This window comes from Arachis hypogaea, chromosome 20 (assembly GCF_003086295.3).
Source record: "Arachis hypogaea cultivar Tifrunner chromosome 20, arahy.Tifrunner.gnm2.J5K5, whole genome shotgun sequence".
In the NCBI taxonomy this organism is placed as follows: domain Eukaryota; kingdom Viridiplantae; phylum Streptophyta; class Magnoliopsida; order Fabales; family Fabaceae; genus Arachis; species Arachis hypogaea.
Genome location: NC_092055.1, coordinates 105,850,805 through 105,870,278, shown reverse-complemented (window position 1 = coordinate 105,870,278; position 19,474 = coordinate 105,850,805). Strand labels below are relative to the sequence as shown.

Here is a 19,474-nt window from a genome sequence, read left to right as displayed (position 1 = left end):
AAGACAATCATGCAGTTTATAGTGCTTGGAACAAATGAGAGGAAAAGGAACTTTACAACCTTGTAGTTCATCTTCTCTATTGTTGTCAATTTCCTCCCATTCTCCTCCTTCCCATACCAAACTCAGAATGCTTGCTCATCTTTAAGAAACTATTAGAACCGTGGCTATGGGGCTAAGATGGATCATGAATGTCTTACACAAGGAATGTTAGTAGTATATGTGTTTCAAGCAAGCAAAATTAAAGATAATAATCAAGGCATAAGAGACAGAGACATTATGATTGCATAGATAAGAAGGTGTGCACAATACATTGCGTAAAAGATAAGTGGCACACCAAACTTAGTGTGACACTTTCACTTGGAATTAATGCAAGTATCTTGTAAGAATTGGAACCAAATTTTGTTGCCTAGCAACACCAAACTTAGAATGCAACCATATGTCAATTTATTTGAACTAAACTAAACAAAAGAAACTGTTATATGTTAAATACAATCACCAAATGATGAGTCTGTTATGAATAAGGATGTCTTGGTGATGTATTAACAAAAACAGTTAATGGAGGAAAGCATTAAAAACAAGTAAATAAATGAAACAAAGGGAAAACAAAAATTATCCAACTAAGAAGAAAAATAACACTGTAAAAGGCAATATGATTATGCAGACAAGTGATGTTGCTGGATTGATTTGCATAGAAAAATAGGTGGCACACCAAACTTAGAATCTTGGTGTGTCACTTTCATGTAAAATTGATGCAATCATCCATGAAGATGGAAAATAGTTTGTTGCAGGGCAACACCAAACTTAGAATGTAATCATATGCCAATTTATTGAAATTTAAACAAAGCAAGGAGAAGAATTGTACCTACTGTCTACCTGTTCTTTACTTTCTTCCTTTTCTTCCAATTTGTTAAGAGAAATGACTTCAAAGGAGGAGAAGTTTCAGCTAGTGCCCCCTGTCTTGGTCTCTCCTCAGCAAGCTTCCTTGTGAAATTGGCTTGATTGATCTTGCTTGCTGGATCAGGGGGATGATTGTTTGCAGTTGACCTTCTCATGAATGTTTTCCTTGGTGTCTTGGTCACAATCTTCTTCTTGGTGCTTTTGTTAATTGCCTTCACTTCTTGGATGTCAAGACATGGTTACTGTGTGATTATTGGAGTGATTTCTTCATTCAGGGCCTCTTGTATTGGTGGTTCCACGAGCCCTTCCTTCATGTGATTTTCTGCTTCACTTGAGTGTGAATTCTCTGGTATGACTTCCTCACTTTCATGTTCCTCCACTCCTTTCTTTGCACCCAACATTTGTTTTAATAGCTCTATCATGGGGGAGGTTTGTTGATCTTCCCAACATTTCTTCATCTCCTCGTCATATTTTTCGATCACAGATTCAAGAGAAGTTTGTGAGGGTTGTGAATGTTCATGTTCCTTTATCACCTCAAGAGCAGTTTCAGGTTCCACTACTTTCACCACCTCTTCCTTTTTTGCAATTTCACTTGACACAGGGACCTTGCATTCTTGTTTTTCCATTTTCTCCTTCCTTGCATTCAACAATTGGCCTGCCATCACTTCCATATTTTTGAGGGAGTTTTCTAGTTCTTTATGCTATTTCTCTTCCTCCTCCGCAAATCTTTTGAGCATGGACTCAATCTTTGAGAGGCTTTGGTTCATGGAAGTTTGTGTGGGTGATGAGTTTTGACAGAGGCTTTCTGTTGAAGCGTGGTCAAGTGATGATATCTTCGGATGAATATCATGTGGAGCATTAGAATTCCCTTCCCAGCCACCATTAGAATCATGACTTGCATCATTTTGTGGTGGAGGAAAATATCCCATATAATTTCCTTTCTCATCCTGTGGTTCTGAAGCATAGCTCCATGACTTGGAGTGCTCAGAATTGGTATTTTCTTGGTGATATTCCCAGCCACCATTAGAGATTGGTGATGGTGGGTGATATCCCATAAAATTTGTTTGATCATAAGATAAGTTGAACTCCATTTGAGTTTTGTAAAACACACAACCAAGGAAAATTGAAATTACTCATATCAGAGATGAGAATTTCTTAGTGAGGCAAAAACTCAAACACCTTGGTTTCACTTTGAAACAGAAAACAAAAATAAAGAAAATACTTGATCTAGACTTCTCACCCACTTAATCATTGTTGATCTAATCAATCTCCGGCAACGGCGCCAAAAACTTGATGGGATATTTTTGTGGAGAAACGAATTTCTCCAAAACACACAAATCTAACCGGCAAGTGCACCGGGTCGCATCAAGTAGTAATAACTCACTTAGAGTGAGGTTGATCCCACAGGGATTGATGGATCAAGAAACTTTAGTGGGTGATTAGTTTAGTCAAGCTAACATAGAGTGAATTGTGTGAAGTTGAGCAACAGAAGGTAAAAATTGCAGGGAAATTAAAGTTGCAGAATGTAAATGGGCGGAAGCTTAAAGAGCAAGAAATGTAAATTGCAAGAATCTTAAATGCCAAGAAATATAAATTGCATTAAACGTAAAGGGGCTGGGTGCTGGAAAGTTAAATGGAAGCAGTAAATTTGAACTCAGACCAATTGCCGAAAATTAAACTTGCAGGAAAGAAAAGTGTAGCAGAGAATTGTAGAAACTGAGATTTCATAAACTGAATTCAATATTAGAAAATGACAATTGCAGAAAATTAAAAGTTTATCAAAGGGGATTTTCTATTCTACTCTACTCCTAATGCTCTAGCAGAGCCAGCCTCCTCACAAATATGAAACAGATGCCTATTTATAGGCATTTTTACAAAATGAAAATGAAATTCAAAAATGAAATTTCTATTCTAACTATCTCTTGTGCCTTTGAGTGGTGTCTATTGGGCCCTTGCTCTTGATGGAATTGGGTTGATAAAGGCCTTGGTTGATTGCTCTTGGAGTTTGAAGAGGAACCGAATTGAACCGGGTTGAGTTTGCAAAAGTTGGTGCAAAAGTTAGAGCAAAAGTTAGGGTCTAACTTTTGGTCTAACTTTTCATATCAGCCCACAAAATTTGCTGCTATCCACGTTGGGGCAAAAGTTAGGGGTCTAACTTTTGCTCCAACATTGGCCTCCCTTATACACATTTATGGCGCCAACTTTGTCCTCTTGTCATGTTGTCAATTTTATGCCCAATATAAACTATCATATATGGTTGGAAAGCTCTGAATGTCAGCTTTCTAACCCACTTAGAATCATTTCAATTGGACATCTACAACTCAAGTTATGATCATTTGAAGAGGGCATGGTCGCTGGCTTTGGTGTGCAGCGTTTGAGGTAATGTTTGCCTCAAACGTTGGCAAAAACGCCAGTTCTGGAGGCTCAAACGTATTGTCTACCCCATACTATTATACATTGTTGGAAAGCCCTGAATGTCTACTTTCCAATGCCTTTGGAAGCACATCAATTGGAGCTCTACAGCTCGAGTTATACTCCGTTGAAGGTGCAGAGGTCAGTTGGCCTCACTGCAGGTTGCCACCATGTTCGTTTATGCACATTGCGGGGCAGTTTTCTCCCTCAATTTTAGTGTTCACCATGCAGTGCCATATATGCTTGGAAAGCTCTTGATTCCTACTTTCCAATGCTTCTTGAATCATCTCATTTGGAGCTCTGTAGCTCAAGTTATTTTTGTTGGAAGTATACCCCTTCAAGCTGTTGTGGTGTGTGGCGCCAACGTTAGCCCAAAAGTTAGAGGCTAACGTTGGCGCAAACTTTTGCTCCTCCCCTTGTATTTTTCATGTGCCAACATTAGCCACCAAGTTAGGGGGCTAACGTTGGCGCAAACTTTTGGTGCCCAGGGAGGTTTTCTTCATGCCAACGTTAGCCTCAAAGTTAGGGGGCTAACGTTGGCGCAAACTTTTGGTGCCCAGGGAGGTTTTCTTCATGCCAACGTTAGCCTCAAAGTTAGGGAGCTAACGTTGGCGCAAACTTTTGGTGCCCAGGGAGAATTTTCATGTGCCAACGTTAGCCTCAAAGTTAGGGGCTAACGTTGGCGCAAACTTTTCACCCAAAAGTTTGTGCAAAAGTTTGAGGCTAACTTTAGGTCCAGCGTTTTGCTTCCTGGTTCAATTTCACTTATTCCATTGTCTTCTCTTTACTCCTAGCTATTCCTTCTTTCTTCAACCTTTCTCCAAGCTTTCTTCACCTATCATTAATCAACCAAACACATCAAAGCTATGCTTAAAATCATGAGATATTCATTCTTTCATAATATGTAACAATTATAGTATAAAACCTCATGAAATAGCATGAATTCATACATGGTTGATTAAATCAAAGGAAACATGAAAATCTACCAAATTGGCTTGCTTATGGCTCAAGAAAGTGCATAAAACCTATTGAAACCAAAGGAAAAAGCATAGAAAAACATGACATGATGACATGTCATCACGTACTTCAAGCTTAGGAGTAGATATTACATACTTAAAGCTTTTGGAAGTAGACTTAATAGTTTGGCCTCTCATAATTGTCAATGTGTGGTTTGTAGACAAGGATGGTGATCTCAATTACCTATGTCTAGCCAAGAGTTCTTTCCCATTTATTTTATTAGTCCTTATCATTTACTTTCTTGTCATTTACTTTATTGCTAATTACCAAATCAAACCCCCTTGCACCTTCATAGCCAATAATTAAACACTTCATTGCAATTCCTTGTGAGACGACCCGAGGTTTAAATACTTCGGTTAATTTTCATTTGGGGTTTGTACTTGTGACAACCAATATTTTTGCATGTGAGGATTCTTTGTTGGTTTAGAACTATACTTGCAACGAGATTTCATTTGTGAAATTCTAAACCGTACAATAATCCGAGCATCACACATCCATTTGAAAAAAAGCTTAAAACCACAATGAGCAGCATATGAAATGAGAAATCTTATTGCTTCCATTTGAGCCACTAGTGCAAAGGATTCATCAAAATAAATTCCTTCTTCTTGATCATATCCTTGAGCCACCAATCTCGGCTTGTTCCTAACCATGCTTCTATCTTCTTCCAACTTATTTCTAAATATCCACTTGGTTCTCGTTGCTTTCTTTCCTTTTGAATCAGGTACAAGTGCCCACACATTATTCTTCTCAAATTGTTGCAGCTCCTTTTTCATGGTCTTGACCCAAGAAGGGTCACCAAGGGTTTCATTCACATTTTAAGATTTAATTTGAGAAATTAGTGCCAAATTATTTTCTCCATCCTTCTTCTGGAGGAAGATGTTGTTGTGACACCTTGTGATAGATCTCCAATGATAAAATCTTGTGGATAGTTCTTCAGGAATTTTTATTCTTGAGGTTTGGAAGATTTAGGAGCAGATTCTGAATAAATTAGTTCAGAGTTGCTAATACTTCCAAAATATTCTGCAGTTGCAGAAGATAAAATAAAATTGTCTCCTACAGAATTATCTATTATACCAATTTTAGAAACAAGTTGTAGTGATTCTGATTTTTCATGTACTTGGGCTTCATTTCTGGTGTTCTCAGTGCATTAACATCTTTCAAAACACTTGAAATAGAATTAGCATCACAAAATATAACATATATGGTTTTGTCAACAATCCTAGAGTCTTTGTGATACACTCTATGAGTGTGTGTGGTTGGGGGAATATTGGAGTATTCCCAGGAATGTTTAGATGGGAATATCTTATTCCCATGTTTGTTTCAAAGTTTAAAAAATTATTCCTAGGTAACTTTTATTCCTTGGAATCAAAATCCCACCAATTTCATTCCCATCTTTCCCTTGGTTATCTTTAATTCCAATAGAAATGGAATGTGTATAACAAAGTAAAAAGACCAAAATATCCTTGTTAATTTAACTCTAACCCTTCTTTTCAGATTTTTTTCTAACTCATTTAAAAAAAATGAAACCCTAACAGAGAGCCACTCCTCCAGAAACCAAACCCTAGCGAGATTTTTTCTCAAATTCATGGAGGCTCCACCGGCGTCGGCGCCACCTCGCCACCGCTTTGGATTTGCATGACCATCGTGCTCCTTATTCTAGAAGAAAATTGTTCGCGTTCGTGTTCATCATCACAGCTCACCTGAGTTCACCGCCACTGCATTTTTGCCGCCATCGTCGCGACTCTGTTTGGATCCTTCGTGTTGTGTGGTCGCGTTTGGCCTCTCTCCTCCGTCTAAGCTTGGTTGCTCACGCGTCTCTCGCCTCCGCGTCTGTTCGAGTTGTGCTTCCTATTCGTGTCGTCTCCCTCCTCACGTCTGTTCGAGTTGTGCAACCTTGTTCATCTTTTTCAAGCACAGAATCTTCTTCTTCAGGTAAGAATTTTAAACTGTTAGCGCTATATAGCTTTTGGCTAGAACTTGTGGTTTGACATTGTTTATGTTTGGATTTTTTTTATTTGTTATTTATTTTTTTCCTGAATTCTATTTGTGCTATAATTTATTCACATGAAAGTTTGTGCTAGGTTTGAAAAATTGAATATGGCATATATACTTGTACATGTTAGCTCTGTGCCTGTTGTTTGATTTGAAAATGTTGAATACAGACATGAATGATGTAAATTTCTTTTGCCTGTTGTTGCCCCCATGGTTAATTGTTGTCAGATATAAATGAAATACACACACTAAGACTAATTAAGGTTTTTCTTTTTGTTTTTTAAATCTTCCTTTGATGAATTTTTTATGTTATGATTTTATTTGTGTACTCTGTTCCTATGATTTTTTAAGGATTCCAAACCTATTGTACTACTTATAAACTTCACTATTCAATTCAGTGTCTCATTGTTCTTCATTTTCATGAAAAATGGTGCTTTTTTTCCTTGGAGGTTGTGATTAGGTTCAAGGGTTCATATTGGTTTTGTTAATCTTATTATTAATATATAGTATACTATTTAATATTCTTTTATGTGCTGCCAGTATAATCATGATTTTGATTGGATTGCAGTTGCTTGTAGTGGATGTCAAACATGCAATTGCTAAGGTTCACAGTCTCTTACGGTAGAGCTGAAAATATTGTAATATTTTTAATTTATTTTCTTTTAATTTTGCTTATCATTCTTTTAGTATAAAGTTACTATGATTTTTTGAAAGAGCGAATGAGATGCCCTCTTCTGCTCTGTGGCTTTATGTTTCTTATACTAGATATCGTAGATTTTTTGTTTGTGGATAAATTGATGACAACACTTATTTAACTATATACCCAAGTTTTTCTTGGAATGTGTAAAGCCATTTGCCCATTTTGGACCATCTTGTGAATAGTCTTTTTCTTACAAAGTAAAATCGGTTTGTTAGACTGGTAACTTGGATATAGCTTTTATAATTTTATTGCAGGAAATGATAAATTTTTATTCTTTTTTATTTGTATGGTAGAAGAAATTTCAATGGCTTTTGAGCTTGCTTTTGTTTACAGTTTGAGAAATATATGTGCTGGATGGGACATGCATTTGTTTATTTTCACTGCATATAAATTTCTGTAAGAAGAATTTATATATATTTTTTAAAAATTTTTAAACGATGAAGCAAATATTTATATGTATGGGGAAGGTTATCCATAGTTGAATCTCACACCAAATGCAAAAAAAAAAAATTCAAAAGAGTCCCATATACTTTAAATAACAACTTTCAGTTCAAAAGCATGTAAATCATTGAGTTACAGATAGGATTTGTAACACCCTCACTATCAGAATGTCACGCTTCCGGCTACGCCACTCTGATAGCAAGCGGTACTACGATGACTTCATGTACTTAATAATAAAATATGAGCCTTTAACTCAAAATAGTGTCACTATTATAAAAACCGGAAAAATACTTTTATAATAAAACAAACAAGCATATACATAACCAAAACTTCCTACTCAAATAATTTATACATATTATATACATACAAATCATATAACTCCTATCCCTCTTACAAAATTATAATATTAATGGCGAGGAAAGAATAAATAATAACTGAACTAATACATCCATATCGCATAAGCTGGACTCAAAAATTCTTCATGAGATTTTTCGTCTGTTCCCTGAAAGGAGAAGTCTGTAGGGGGTGAGAACATCATCCTCGAAAGGATTCTCAGAAGAGGGTTTTGAGAGTTTTCGTAAGAAGATATTATAATTAAAAACTATTTTCAAAACATAGTGGTTATCAATTTGTTATTCAAATCTAAGATTCATATTTCTCTTACAAAAATTCCATATAAAATAACATTTTAACCAAAACTTATCTCTAATCCAGTCAATCATGGCCTCCGGCCCAAACATAACCAAATCTTGGCCTCTGGCCCAAATAAAAATAATTCACCATCGAAACTCAATCTCAACATAATCAATCACAAACACAATCAAATTCAAGGCAAACACATATACAGAACAGTTACCAGTTAAACAAAATTTATCAAACAAGCAAACTAAAACACTTAAGCACACCCAAACAAAGCACACAAATACAACATGATGTACGTCTATCCCTAACGCATGTAATGAGCTCATTTGTCAGTTTCGACTCGCACCCGATGCAATCCGACTCTCAAGTCAGATAAGGTATTCCAGCGGCATAACCTCTGCAAGGTCCCAAACCTTTGCAGGCGTTGATTCTTCAGCTGAAGTATGCTGAACATAACCTCTGCAAGTACTTGCAGGCACTGATTCTCCAGCTGAAGCATGTGCTCCTTTCTCCTGGAAGCCATTCCATATACACGGGCATCCCCGCACAATCATTCACACATAAAGCCCACGACTTAACATTTTCACATCAACACCTTAACCACTTACTTTCCGTCACCCTCTCGTGACCTTTTAATCATTTCATAAATCACACGTGTCGTGTTCTCTTTTCCATTTCTTTCTTCTTCTTAACAAACCGAACTCAAATCATAACTTATAACAAAATTTCTCCTCAAAAGATTGAATTTAAAACATACTTTTCTTAATAAATCGAATTGAAAACAAGACTCTTTCCATAATAATTTGAAATCAAATAATATTCTTAAAATCATATTTCCTTTTAAATAAGCTTTAAACAAAGTTTTAAAGTTTTATAAGAATTTCGGCAGCACCTCCTCTAAAATTCGGACTTTGCCACCCTTCTCGGTTCTCATCCAAACCATTTTCTCAAATCTTTTTCAACAGGCTCAAAACCAAATCATTTTCCAAATAAACATAAAATTCAGATTTCTAACTATCAATTCATTTGTAATGTCAAATCGCTTCCAAAATCAAATCATTTTTGATAAAGCAGCAAGAAACCAAATCCAATCGTTTTGAATAAATTATTATCACAACCACACCAAACTCAACTTAATAAAATAAACGAAATCCAAATATTCAAACCATCAACTAAGTGATTTAAAATTTAACCAACTTTCATTTACTCAATTAAGATCCACAATCTCCAGCCACCTCAATCAGTTAATAGCTCAATCAAGCAAACAATTTCATTACACCAAATAATTCAATTCAATCCACAACATTTACGTAATCATAGAATAAATATATTTTTCGCTTTAATATCAATTTATAACAACTCTTAGATGTAAAATAAATTTAGGAAAACACCCTTACCTCAATTGTCGAAACCAAAAAGCTATAAAATGCATCAAAAGTCCCTTTTCTCCTAGCACGCAGTAGCGGCAGCTTCAATCACGACTCGAGATAACTGGAAGTCGACCCTACGTTACAAAAACCTCAGAAACTCTAATAGGCTATAACATAATATTTATTTCAAGAGGCTCAAGAATGAAATGCTTACCGAGGAGACAAGGATTCCACCGGCGGTTACCGGAAACAACGGCTGTGGTGGCGGTGCCAGCAGCGGACGACAGAACACACGGCAGTGACTGCGAACCCAGTACGGCTTCCTCCTCTCCATTGCATTCTGGGCCTCCAGCGATGACATGCACAACGACAGCAACGGCCTCCATCTGCATCAGCGGCGGTAACTGGCGCAACAGCGGTGGCTGGATGCAGCTCCTCTAGCTCACGTCTTCGGCAGCGGCAACTCTCCCTCCTCACGTGGTTCTCTCCTTCAGCTCCGGTCTTCCCCCGCGTCGGTGACGATGGCTCCATCACCGGTGATTATTATAAAATTCTCTAAAAAAATATAATCTTAAATAAATAGAATAAATCGTAAAATAATTTATTATTAAATTTTCAAAAATATGGGGTCTTATAGGATCTGATGCTATGATGGAATAATATGTTAGGTAATTTCCTAAATTCACATATGAATAAATTGAAAGAAATATTGAAACTACATCTTTTTTAAGAAAATAATGAACATACTTAATTTCTCTTAATTCTTATGTACATCAATATTCTATGTCAATTATTAATTCCTTGATATATATGGTAAGCCGTTTGGAGCAATTTACATATATGTGATTTATAGGTCTACTTAATTTGTTGGTATTTTTTATCTCCAATAATCAAATCAGATTTTATTTTTATTAGAGTCCATAAATAGTAGTAGCTACATTCCATTAGAAATTAAAGATTTCTTTGCCTCTTATCAGAGAAAAGCAGCAACATGTTATATAAGTTTTTAATTTGTTTTCAATTTGAAGACAGTCTATATAAGACTAGGCCTAAGGTAAAACTGAATTTTGATTTGTTAATAAACAACAGAAGATAGATCTCTACCTTCTCTTTGATTCTTTCTTCTTGTATGATTTTAATTTTTTGCATTATATTCTTTGTTCCAGAACTTAGACTAAGTTCATTTAAACATGTGCACATGATATGAAATGAAAAACAAGATCTAATATAATATCCATAATCTTCTAAATTTTGAGTGAGTAATGTTAGTGTGCCTATTTCTTTTAGAACACTCAAAGTTCACATAAATATGCACATATAAAAGTATATAACATGAATTAAAGCAAGATATGTTATCAAAATGTTTGGTTTGAATATAAGTATTTTACCCCTGTATTTGTACTTAGGTTCTGTAGCAAAAAAAAATGTGTTGCTTTATGTATCGAAAAATGGATGCACAAGCTTTATGTATGATTTGTATTATGTATTGCATACTTGAATTGATTTACAAAGTTTAAATGTCTTCTAACTAAATATTTTAATGGTTTTTTCTTTTTTTTTCTTACAGAATGGATCCCAAATAGAAGATGAGAGTTATTGCTTACTTGATTTTACATTTTGAATTAATGAATGACTTTATGGTTAAGTTGTTAATGATTTGCTATGTTTTGATTATATTGCAATTGAGAAAAAAGAAAAGAAAATAGAATGATAGTTATAGTAGGCAAGTAGTAAGGGATGTTAGTGTCGATAGGATTATTTATTTTAGTGATCTAGCATGTATAGAAAATACAAGAATGGATAGGCGTACCTTTCATGCATTGTGTAACATGCTTAAAGAAGTTGAAAGGTTAGAACCAAGTAGGAATATGGGTGTAGAAGAAATGGTTGCCATGTTTTTACATATTATAGCATATGACGTCAAAATTAGAGTAATAAAGAGACAATTTGTGAGATCTGAAGAAAGAATTAGTAGGCGGTTTAATGATGTATTGCTTGCTATTTTGAGATGTCATAATCTCTTACTGAAGAAACCTGTAACACTCTACCACACAGAGCTTTACACCTAAGATGCAAAACAGAGGTGGCGAGATGCTACAACCTCTAAAAATAAAATTTATTATATAATATAGTGAAAAAAGTTTATAACTAGAAGCCTTTGAAGAAAAGGATAAAACAAAAATTGTTAAGTCGAACAGCGTAACGCTCACGAAGCGATAAAGCAGATGGCGCAAGGTAGAACAAGCTAAGGAGTTAATATACCAAGAGTTCAAAAATACATGTAACAAAACCCAAGACTCGGCTCACGAAGATAAATCGGTCCGAGCACATAGTTATACATATATGGATATATATATATAGGAAAACCTAAAAGAAAACCCAAAATACAGAGTTACAAAACCTGAATCTCTAAAAATCACCTCCAAGAGGAATTAATACAACATATATATAATATGTGGAGATAATAAGTATCTAAGCAAATACAAAAAATAAAAATAAACCCAAAAGATAAAGATCTTCGCAACATCAGAAGCTTCCAACATGCTTCAGCGAGGTGCTGCCTGTCCTGCATCTGAAAACCACAAAACCCGCATAGGTGAGAACCGGAGGTTCTCAGTATGGTAACAGTGCCCATATATCTAACATATAATGTCCTGGGAAGGCTGAAGGCAATCCTAGAACTTTCAACGGATAATTAAAGCTTAAAACATAACTAAACCATAAAGATAAAACAGGCAACTAGCTAAGGGTCTTCAAAGCTATCTAAAACTCCCCTTTCCAACTCCTCCAAACCTTCCAACCACCAACGGAACCAAATGCAACAAATACAATTATTACAAACAGAGAAATCACAAATAAGATTCAAATAGATCAGATAATCAAGTAGCATTTAATTATGCAATCACTTAGGCAATCTAAACAAGACATATAGATGCATATGATGCATGCCTGTCCTAGTCGCTGATGAGTCTCATCTGTCGGTGGCAAAGCCAACCCGACATGTCCTGGTAGCTAACCATTGGACAGAACACCAAACACGGAGCAACGCCACAACCCTTGCATCTTACCCGCAGACCTGGATCAGGGGACAACTTCACCCTGCCTCTTACCCAGGCAGTGTTACATTTTTGGCCCAGAGCAAGCGGCAACAGAACACAGCCCTTGCGTCTTACCCGAAGCCTTGGACTTTCCCGGAGCAAGTGGATAGCATCACTGCATCTTACCCGAAGTCACATACAGAAACACACTTTCATTATCATTACCATTCATTCATTCATCCACTCATTCTTAATTCATACCCGGAGCAAGTGGATAACACCACTGCATCTTACCCGATGTTCTCGCCTCTTACCCGGAGCAAGCGGTTAACACCACTGCGTCTTATCCGGAGGCACATCACAATCAATCTCGATTTCATTATCTTTATATCTCATTCATAATCATTAATAACCAATGCATAATCATCCTTTACACACAGCCATTCGGCTCATATCATACACAACACTCCACCATCCTCCTTAATAACTCATAACATCATCATTAGTCATAACTCCTCATTATATCCCCTTTCTTCATCCACAAGTTATCCTCTTCCCTAGCTTCCTCTCATCCACTAGGCATTTTATATTGATTTCAGATTTAAAGGATGAAAATAGGGGTTTATAAGCATGCAACAACGTCTTGGAAGGTTACAAGCTTGTTGGGAAAGTGAAAGACTTAAAAACAAAAGCTTTATAAAAGAATAGGGTCGTGTGCGTACGCACAGAGCTGTGCGCACGCACAGAAAGAAAATTTTCCATTGTTGAGTGCGCGCACAAGGCGTGCCAGTGCCATCAACAGAACGTCATTCCCAACGTGTGTGTCTGCACAGGGCTGTGCGCACGCACAGCTCGCAAAACGTCATTGATTGTGTGCGCGCACAAGACGCGCTAGCGCTCCTAGCCATAGCCACTTCCCTGTGTGTGCGTACACACAAGTGTGTGTGTGTGCACAGGTTCAGAAATCCACAGGGTGTGCATGCGCACACAAACCAGAAATCACAAATTCTGTAGAATTCACAGAATTCAGATTTCAGGACCCAAATTTCAACGATCATATCTCTCTTCACAGAATTCAGTTTTCCACAAAATTTAAACCATTTTAAAGCTTGTCAAATTATCTTTCAATTGATATAAAATGCATTAAATTTAAAAAATGGTAGCTCAAGATATGATCCGTTGAAGTTCATCAAAAATTCATTCTTACACAATTTCACTAAATCCTCAACTTATCACAATTTCCAACCAAAACTAAACCTAAGCCACACCAAGCTCCAATATACTTCGTAACATACCTTTTGTGCCACAAATAACCCTTTTACACCAATCAAAACTCAACCATTCACATCAAGCATATCCCAACTCCCCAATCCAATCCACAATTCAATAATTCAATCTCAACACACATTCAACATTCAATTTCAACAACATTTAATATCTCAAATTTTCACAACATACAAAACACTTCATCAATTTCTTATGACAATTTCATCATCAATTTCACCATCATCATGGTACTAACAACAACTCCATTTCACTAACCATCAAACATACACCAAGGCATACATATCTTGCATACAAAATCTCATCAAAACTCCAAAATCACTAACCACATACATAATAATGCAATCCATCTCAACCATTCCACACATCAACAATTCAATCTCTATCCTAGGGTCACTAGCCCAAGTTTTCACATTACATTATATTTTAGATACATGAAACCAAAACCATACCTTAGCCGATTCCCCGCTCAACCCGGAACACCTCTAATCTTCACTTTCCTCAAACCTTCAAGGCTCCAACACCATTCAAATGGACCTTCCAGCACCAAAAGCCCACTCCAAGCCTTTCCAAGACTTCAATCAAGCTCCAATTTGACAATTTAAACTCTAATTCAACATAAACTCAACTAGTTCATACAATTGAGAAACTTTTAACACTAGGGCACATGAAATTGGACGAACCACAAGGGTTTAGAGTTTCCTTACCTTATCCAAGGATTAAAGAGGCTAGACTAAGCCTTCCCTTCAAGCTATTTGGATCCTATAACATCAAAGAGCCCAAAATCTCAATACTTTTTATCCAAAAATTTGAATTCAAGGGATGAGGAAACTGAACTGAAATCATGTCTTACCTCTTGAATAAAGTTATGGGCTTTGTAGAGTTTGACGCTGTGGTCACGTGGCCGTAAACGGTGCGTCAATCGGAGCTCCGGATCAAAAGTTATCAAAGATTGAAGCTAACCAAGGGTTTATGTTTTTGGAAGTGTTCCTCTCTTCCATGGCTGCCCAGCAGCATGTTTAGCACGCAAGAAGGGAGAGAGAAGATCTGAACTCACTTTATTAAGTGAGTGGGTGGGGCCCACGGCCCGGTTTGGGTTCGGTTCGATCAGTTTAGTCCGTTCGGCTCAATCTTGGGCCGATTTCTTGAAAATTGGTGTCAAAATTCTCGTTTTAATTTTCTCTAGCACTTTAAACCATAAAAATTACATTTTTAATTCTCTAGAATAAATTTTAATTTGTGGGTTAATTATTCATTAATTAATCGGGTTTTACAAAACCTCAACCACTTAGCCAGGATAGAATGGATGAACGATGGAAATGGTTCAAGGTAATTTATCTTATTAATATTATTAAACCTAATATGCTTGGTGTGCTTTAGTATTAAGTTAATTGATTTTTTTTGCATTTTAGAATTGCCTAGGAGGCTTAGATGGTACTCATATCAAAGTCAATGTCCTTGAGGCTAATAAGCCTAGATATCGAAATAGAAAAGGTGACATAACAACCAATGTGTTTGGAGTGGTTGCTGTAAATTCTCTTAAATTAGTAAATAATTAGTTAATAAATTAAATTTTAATAAATAAAATTATAAATATGAATTTTATATTAAATTAGGATAGAGCTCATTAAACGAGAATTTTGATACCAATTTCAAAGAATTCGGCCCAAGATTGGGCCGAACGAGTCGAACCGGTTGAACAGGGCCCAAAATAGACCCAAGGCTCAACTCCAGGTCAACAGTACACAAGCAAACACAGCTTCCCCTCCTCTCTCACTTCATGCACGGTGGAAACACTCTTGGAGAAGGGAAGAAGAACTTAAAGCCTAACCTTGTGATCAAACCACCATAACTTCTCAATACGAGCTTTGATTGCTGCACCATTTGTGGCCACGCGTCCACAGCATCGAGCTCTACGATTCTACTGGAACAATTTCATAGGTAAGCTATTCTATCACCCCTGTTGCTCTACCCCTTTGATTTTCGAAAACCTTGAGCATACATGTTGAGAATTTGTTGGCTTTGATGCTATAGGTTCAATTTAGCTTGCGAAATTTGTTGGCTTAGTCTGTTTGGTCCGTGGGTATGGTAAGGATCCTCAACCCTAGTTATTCTTAAATTTGTGTATTGGGTATTGAATTTGGGTGTATATGTGTTGTATATATGTATTAGGTGTGTATATGTATATGTTGGAGCTTGAATCGTAAGATTTGGAGCTTGGTGGAGGTTGAGTGCTTTTGTTTGGGTGATTTTGGACCTTTTGGGTACCTTAGTGGTGTTTCAGAAATACGTAAAAATCGGCCAATGTATGGTTTAGGTTTCGCGTACTTTAATATATAATGTCGTGTGAAAACTTAGGCTAGAGGACCATAGGATAAGCTGGAATGATTATGTGTATTGAATGTCTAGTAATTATGATATTGATTGATGATGAGAGTTAAACATGTGTTGGTGATTATGGTTATGATGGGGATATAACGCTTCTTTGGTGCTTTGATATTGTTGATAAATTGGTGATATTGATTATATATATGTATGACAACATGTTAGTGATTTTGTTGATGGAAGTAAGAAGTTTAAGGTGTGAATTAGGTAAAAATGGAAGTATGATAGTTTTTTATGTGATGAGTGCTTAGTGGTAATGTATTGGAATGTTATAAAGTGTGGTTGTGCTGGATATATGTATAAGTAGTGGGAATTTGGTTTGGTTTAATGAAAATTGAGGTTTTGAGGTTTTGTGAAAAATTAGTTTTGTCCAAACTTTGGAGAGACATAACTTGGCTTCCAGACTCCCAAATGGTTTCAAACTTATTTTATACAAAAATTTGGTCTGTGAAGTTTACATCGTTCAAAGAACGGAAGAAAAATGATTTAAGATGGAAAAGTTATCTGCGTCGGAAGTTTGGGATTGAAATTGGAAATTCTGCAGCTTTTTCAAACTTAGCAAAATTTTTGGAAAAATGTACACTCATGCGTACGCGTGGCCCATGAGTACGCGTGACCCGGTATTTGCGTACGCATCCAGCTGCTCATGACGTAACCAACCCTTTCGGGTTGGGATTCATGCGTACACGAGCACGGAGCTTGCGTACGCAAGTAAGAATTTTTCATGCCCACGCGTACGCGTGGCCCACGCGTACGAGTGACTTGGTATTTGCGTACGTGTCCAACTGCTCGCGACGCGACAAACCCTTTCGGGTTGGGATTCACGCGTGCGCGAGCAGGGAGCTTGCGTACGTGAGTGGGGATTTTTCATGCCCACGCGTACGCGTGGCCCACGCGTATGCATGGCCCCTCTTCCAGTGAAAATAAATTTTCGTGTTTTTAAGTCAAACTTCAAACTTCTAAACCTCTATTTTCATCCTTTTAGCCTCAAATTATAGTGTGAGCTCTAGTAGTAAGATGGAGATAGGAAATTGAGATAACTTTGGGGCGAAGTAAAGTAGGAAAAGTGGTGAAGTAAGTATGAAAATGAGTATATTTGGAGTGTATATGACACTATGGCCTATATGATATGATTATGGAAAAGTTACAATGATTATGAACATTATTTGGCATTATACACTCAATTGATCTGAGATACGAGTTTTCCTGGGTTAAGTACTGTGTCTTGCCACCACGTGTTCCAGATCAAAACTCGATACTCTGTTGACCCTACGACGTAAGATGTGACCGAGCACTCTAAACTCCCGAGAAGGTTGACCCCATTGAGCAATTTTATATATTTGAGAAAAAACTATGCATAGACTCTTGGGGATGCGCGTCGGGGAAAAGTCCATGGTTTAGCAAACCAGACTTGTCGAGTTAGCTTGATAACCGACAGATGAGCCTCATCAGCTATAGGACAGGCATACATCATGTGCACATTGTCTGATTTGTTTGATATGCATTATTTGGGAATGTCTAATTGAATATATTATGTTAACTATCATATTTGCTACTTGCACTACTTGTTTTCTACTATGCTTGAAATTGTCTGTTTGTCTGTCATTGTAAACTCACCGAATATGGAGGAAAGGTGAAAGGGCTTAGTATTAAGTTTAAGTTTAAGCTAGGCTTAGAATTCCCTAGATGACTACCCTTTTTATGGTTTCTGTTTAGTAATTTAAGCTTTATAATCTGAGTGTCAGTATTCTAGGATTGTCTCTGGCATTTCCAAGACCTTATATCTTATGTGCGTAGCACCTTTACCATGCTGAGAACCTCCAGTTCTCACCCCATATTGTGTTACTTATTCAGATGCAGGTCGAGAGGCACCTCGCTAGGCATCTGGACTTTTGAAGCGGAGTAGTTTTTGGGTTTATTTTGATGTATAGCTTATGTATATATATGTAATTAACTCTCTCCAAACAACTTGTTTATTTTGATCCGCCTAGAAGTTTATGGAGAGCTAGAATTTTGGCTATGTATTTTGGGTTTTGGGATATGTATATGTATATGTAAATATTCTCCGGCCAGCCTTAGCTTTGCAGGCTAGGTTAGGAGCTTGTTATTTCGTATCCTTGACCCTCTATTCCTACCTTTTGTTTATTTATACTTATGAACTATAGTTTTCGTCTCACGTAAGTAATCTCGTTTCCTGAGCGTGGCGCTTTTATTTTCGCGATTTTGTTTCACCTGTTTTTCAAGGCTCCTCATTTATTATATTTCTGCTGCTATTATATGTATATATTTTATTTTAGGGGTCGTAATACCACACCACCTCTGTTTTATGGCTTAAGCATAAAGCTCTGTGTGGTAGGTTGTTACAATTACTCCCGATATGCAATTTATCTATGTATTGGCGGGTTGGGAGGGTTCAGCTGCGGATTCTAGGGTATTGCGAGATGCACTATTTCGCAATGGGTTTAGTGTTCCCCAAGGTATTTTATTGAGAGTTTAGTATGTTATCAAAGTAACCATTTGATCTTTCATTAATTTTGTTTAATTTTATATGTCACACTAGTTCATTACTACTTATGTGATATTAGATACATGAATTGTGAAAGATTTTTGGCACCTTATAGAGGTAAAAAAATATCATTTGAGTGAGTTCAATCCACATAATCAACCCAGTACAACCCAAGAACTTTTTAATATGAAATATTCACAAGCTAGAAATGTCACTGAAAGAGCATTTGGAGTATTGAAAGCAAGATGGAAAATTTTAAGGGGAAGGTCATTTTATCCTATCAAGATACAAGGAAGAGTTATAACTGCATGTTGCCTTTTGCATAATCACATTAGAAGAGTGATGGTTGTGGATCCTATTGATGAGATAGTAGATCAAAATATGCTTGGAGTAGATGGTGGGATGATCCACTATATTGAGACGAGCGATGCTTGGGGTAGATGGTGGGATCAACTTGCACAAGAAATGTGGAACCAATGGAGGAGAAGATATCACGCTCGATAATTGTGTTCATTTTTCTGTGTATGAGGCTGTCTATTATGACATTGATTCCATTTTATTGATGTTTTTCCGTTCTTGTACAAGAGTTGTGCATGTATGCCTGCTAGTAAGTTTTAACTTTTGAGATTTTCTTGTAACTTTATTTTGGATAGGTTAAATTACACAGTTGGTCCCTACACTTTCAGTGAAATTGCAAATTAGTCCCTACACTTTAAAAGTTTATAATTGGGTCCCTAAAGAGAATTAAAATTTGCAATTTAGTCCCCGCCGTTCAAAAAGTGTTTGATTT

The 19,474-nt window shown here is 36.6% G+C and overlaps 1 protein-coding gene across 1 annotated transcript; it reads left to right on the top strand.

Annotated features, from left to right (window-relative positions):
* The first annotated feature begins 15,095 nt into the window (after window positions 1-15,095).
* LOC140183136 (protein ALP1-like) lies at window positions 15,096-19,188 on the top strand. The gene is made up of 4 exons (XM_072231156.1): window positions 15,096-15,122; window positions 15,206-15,322; window positions 18,535-18,655; window positions 18,800-19,188. The coding sequence occupies exons 1-4, from the start codon at window positions 15,096-15,098 to the stop codon at window positions 19,186-19,188; spliced, it is 654 nt and encodes a 217-aa protein (XP_072087257.1).
* Window positions 19,189-19,474: the final 286 nt, after the last annotated feature.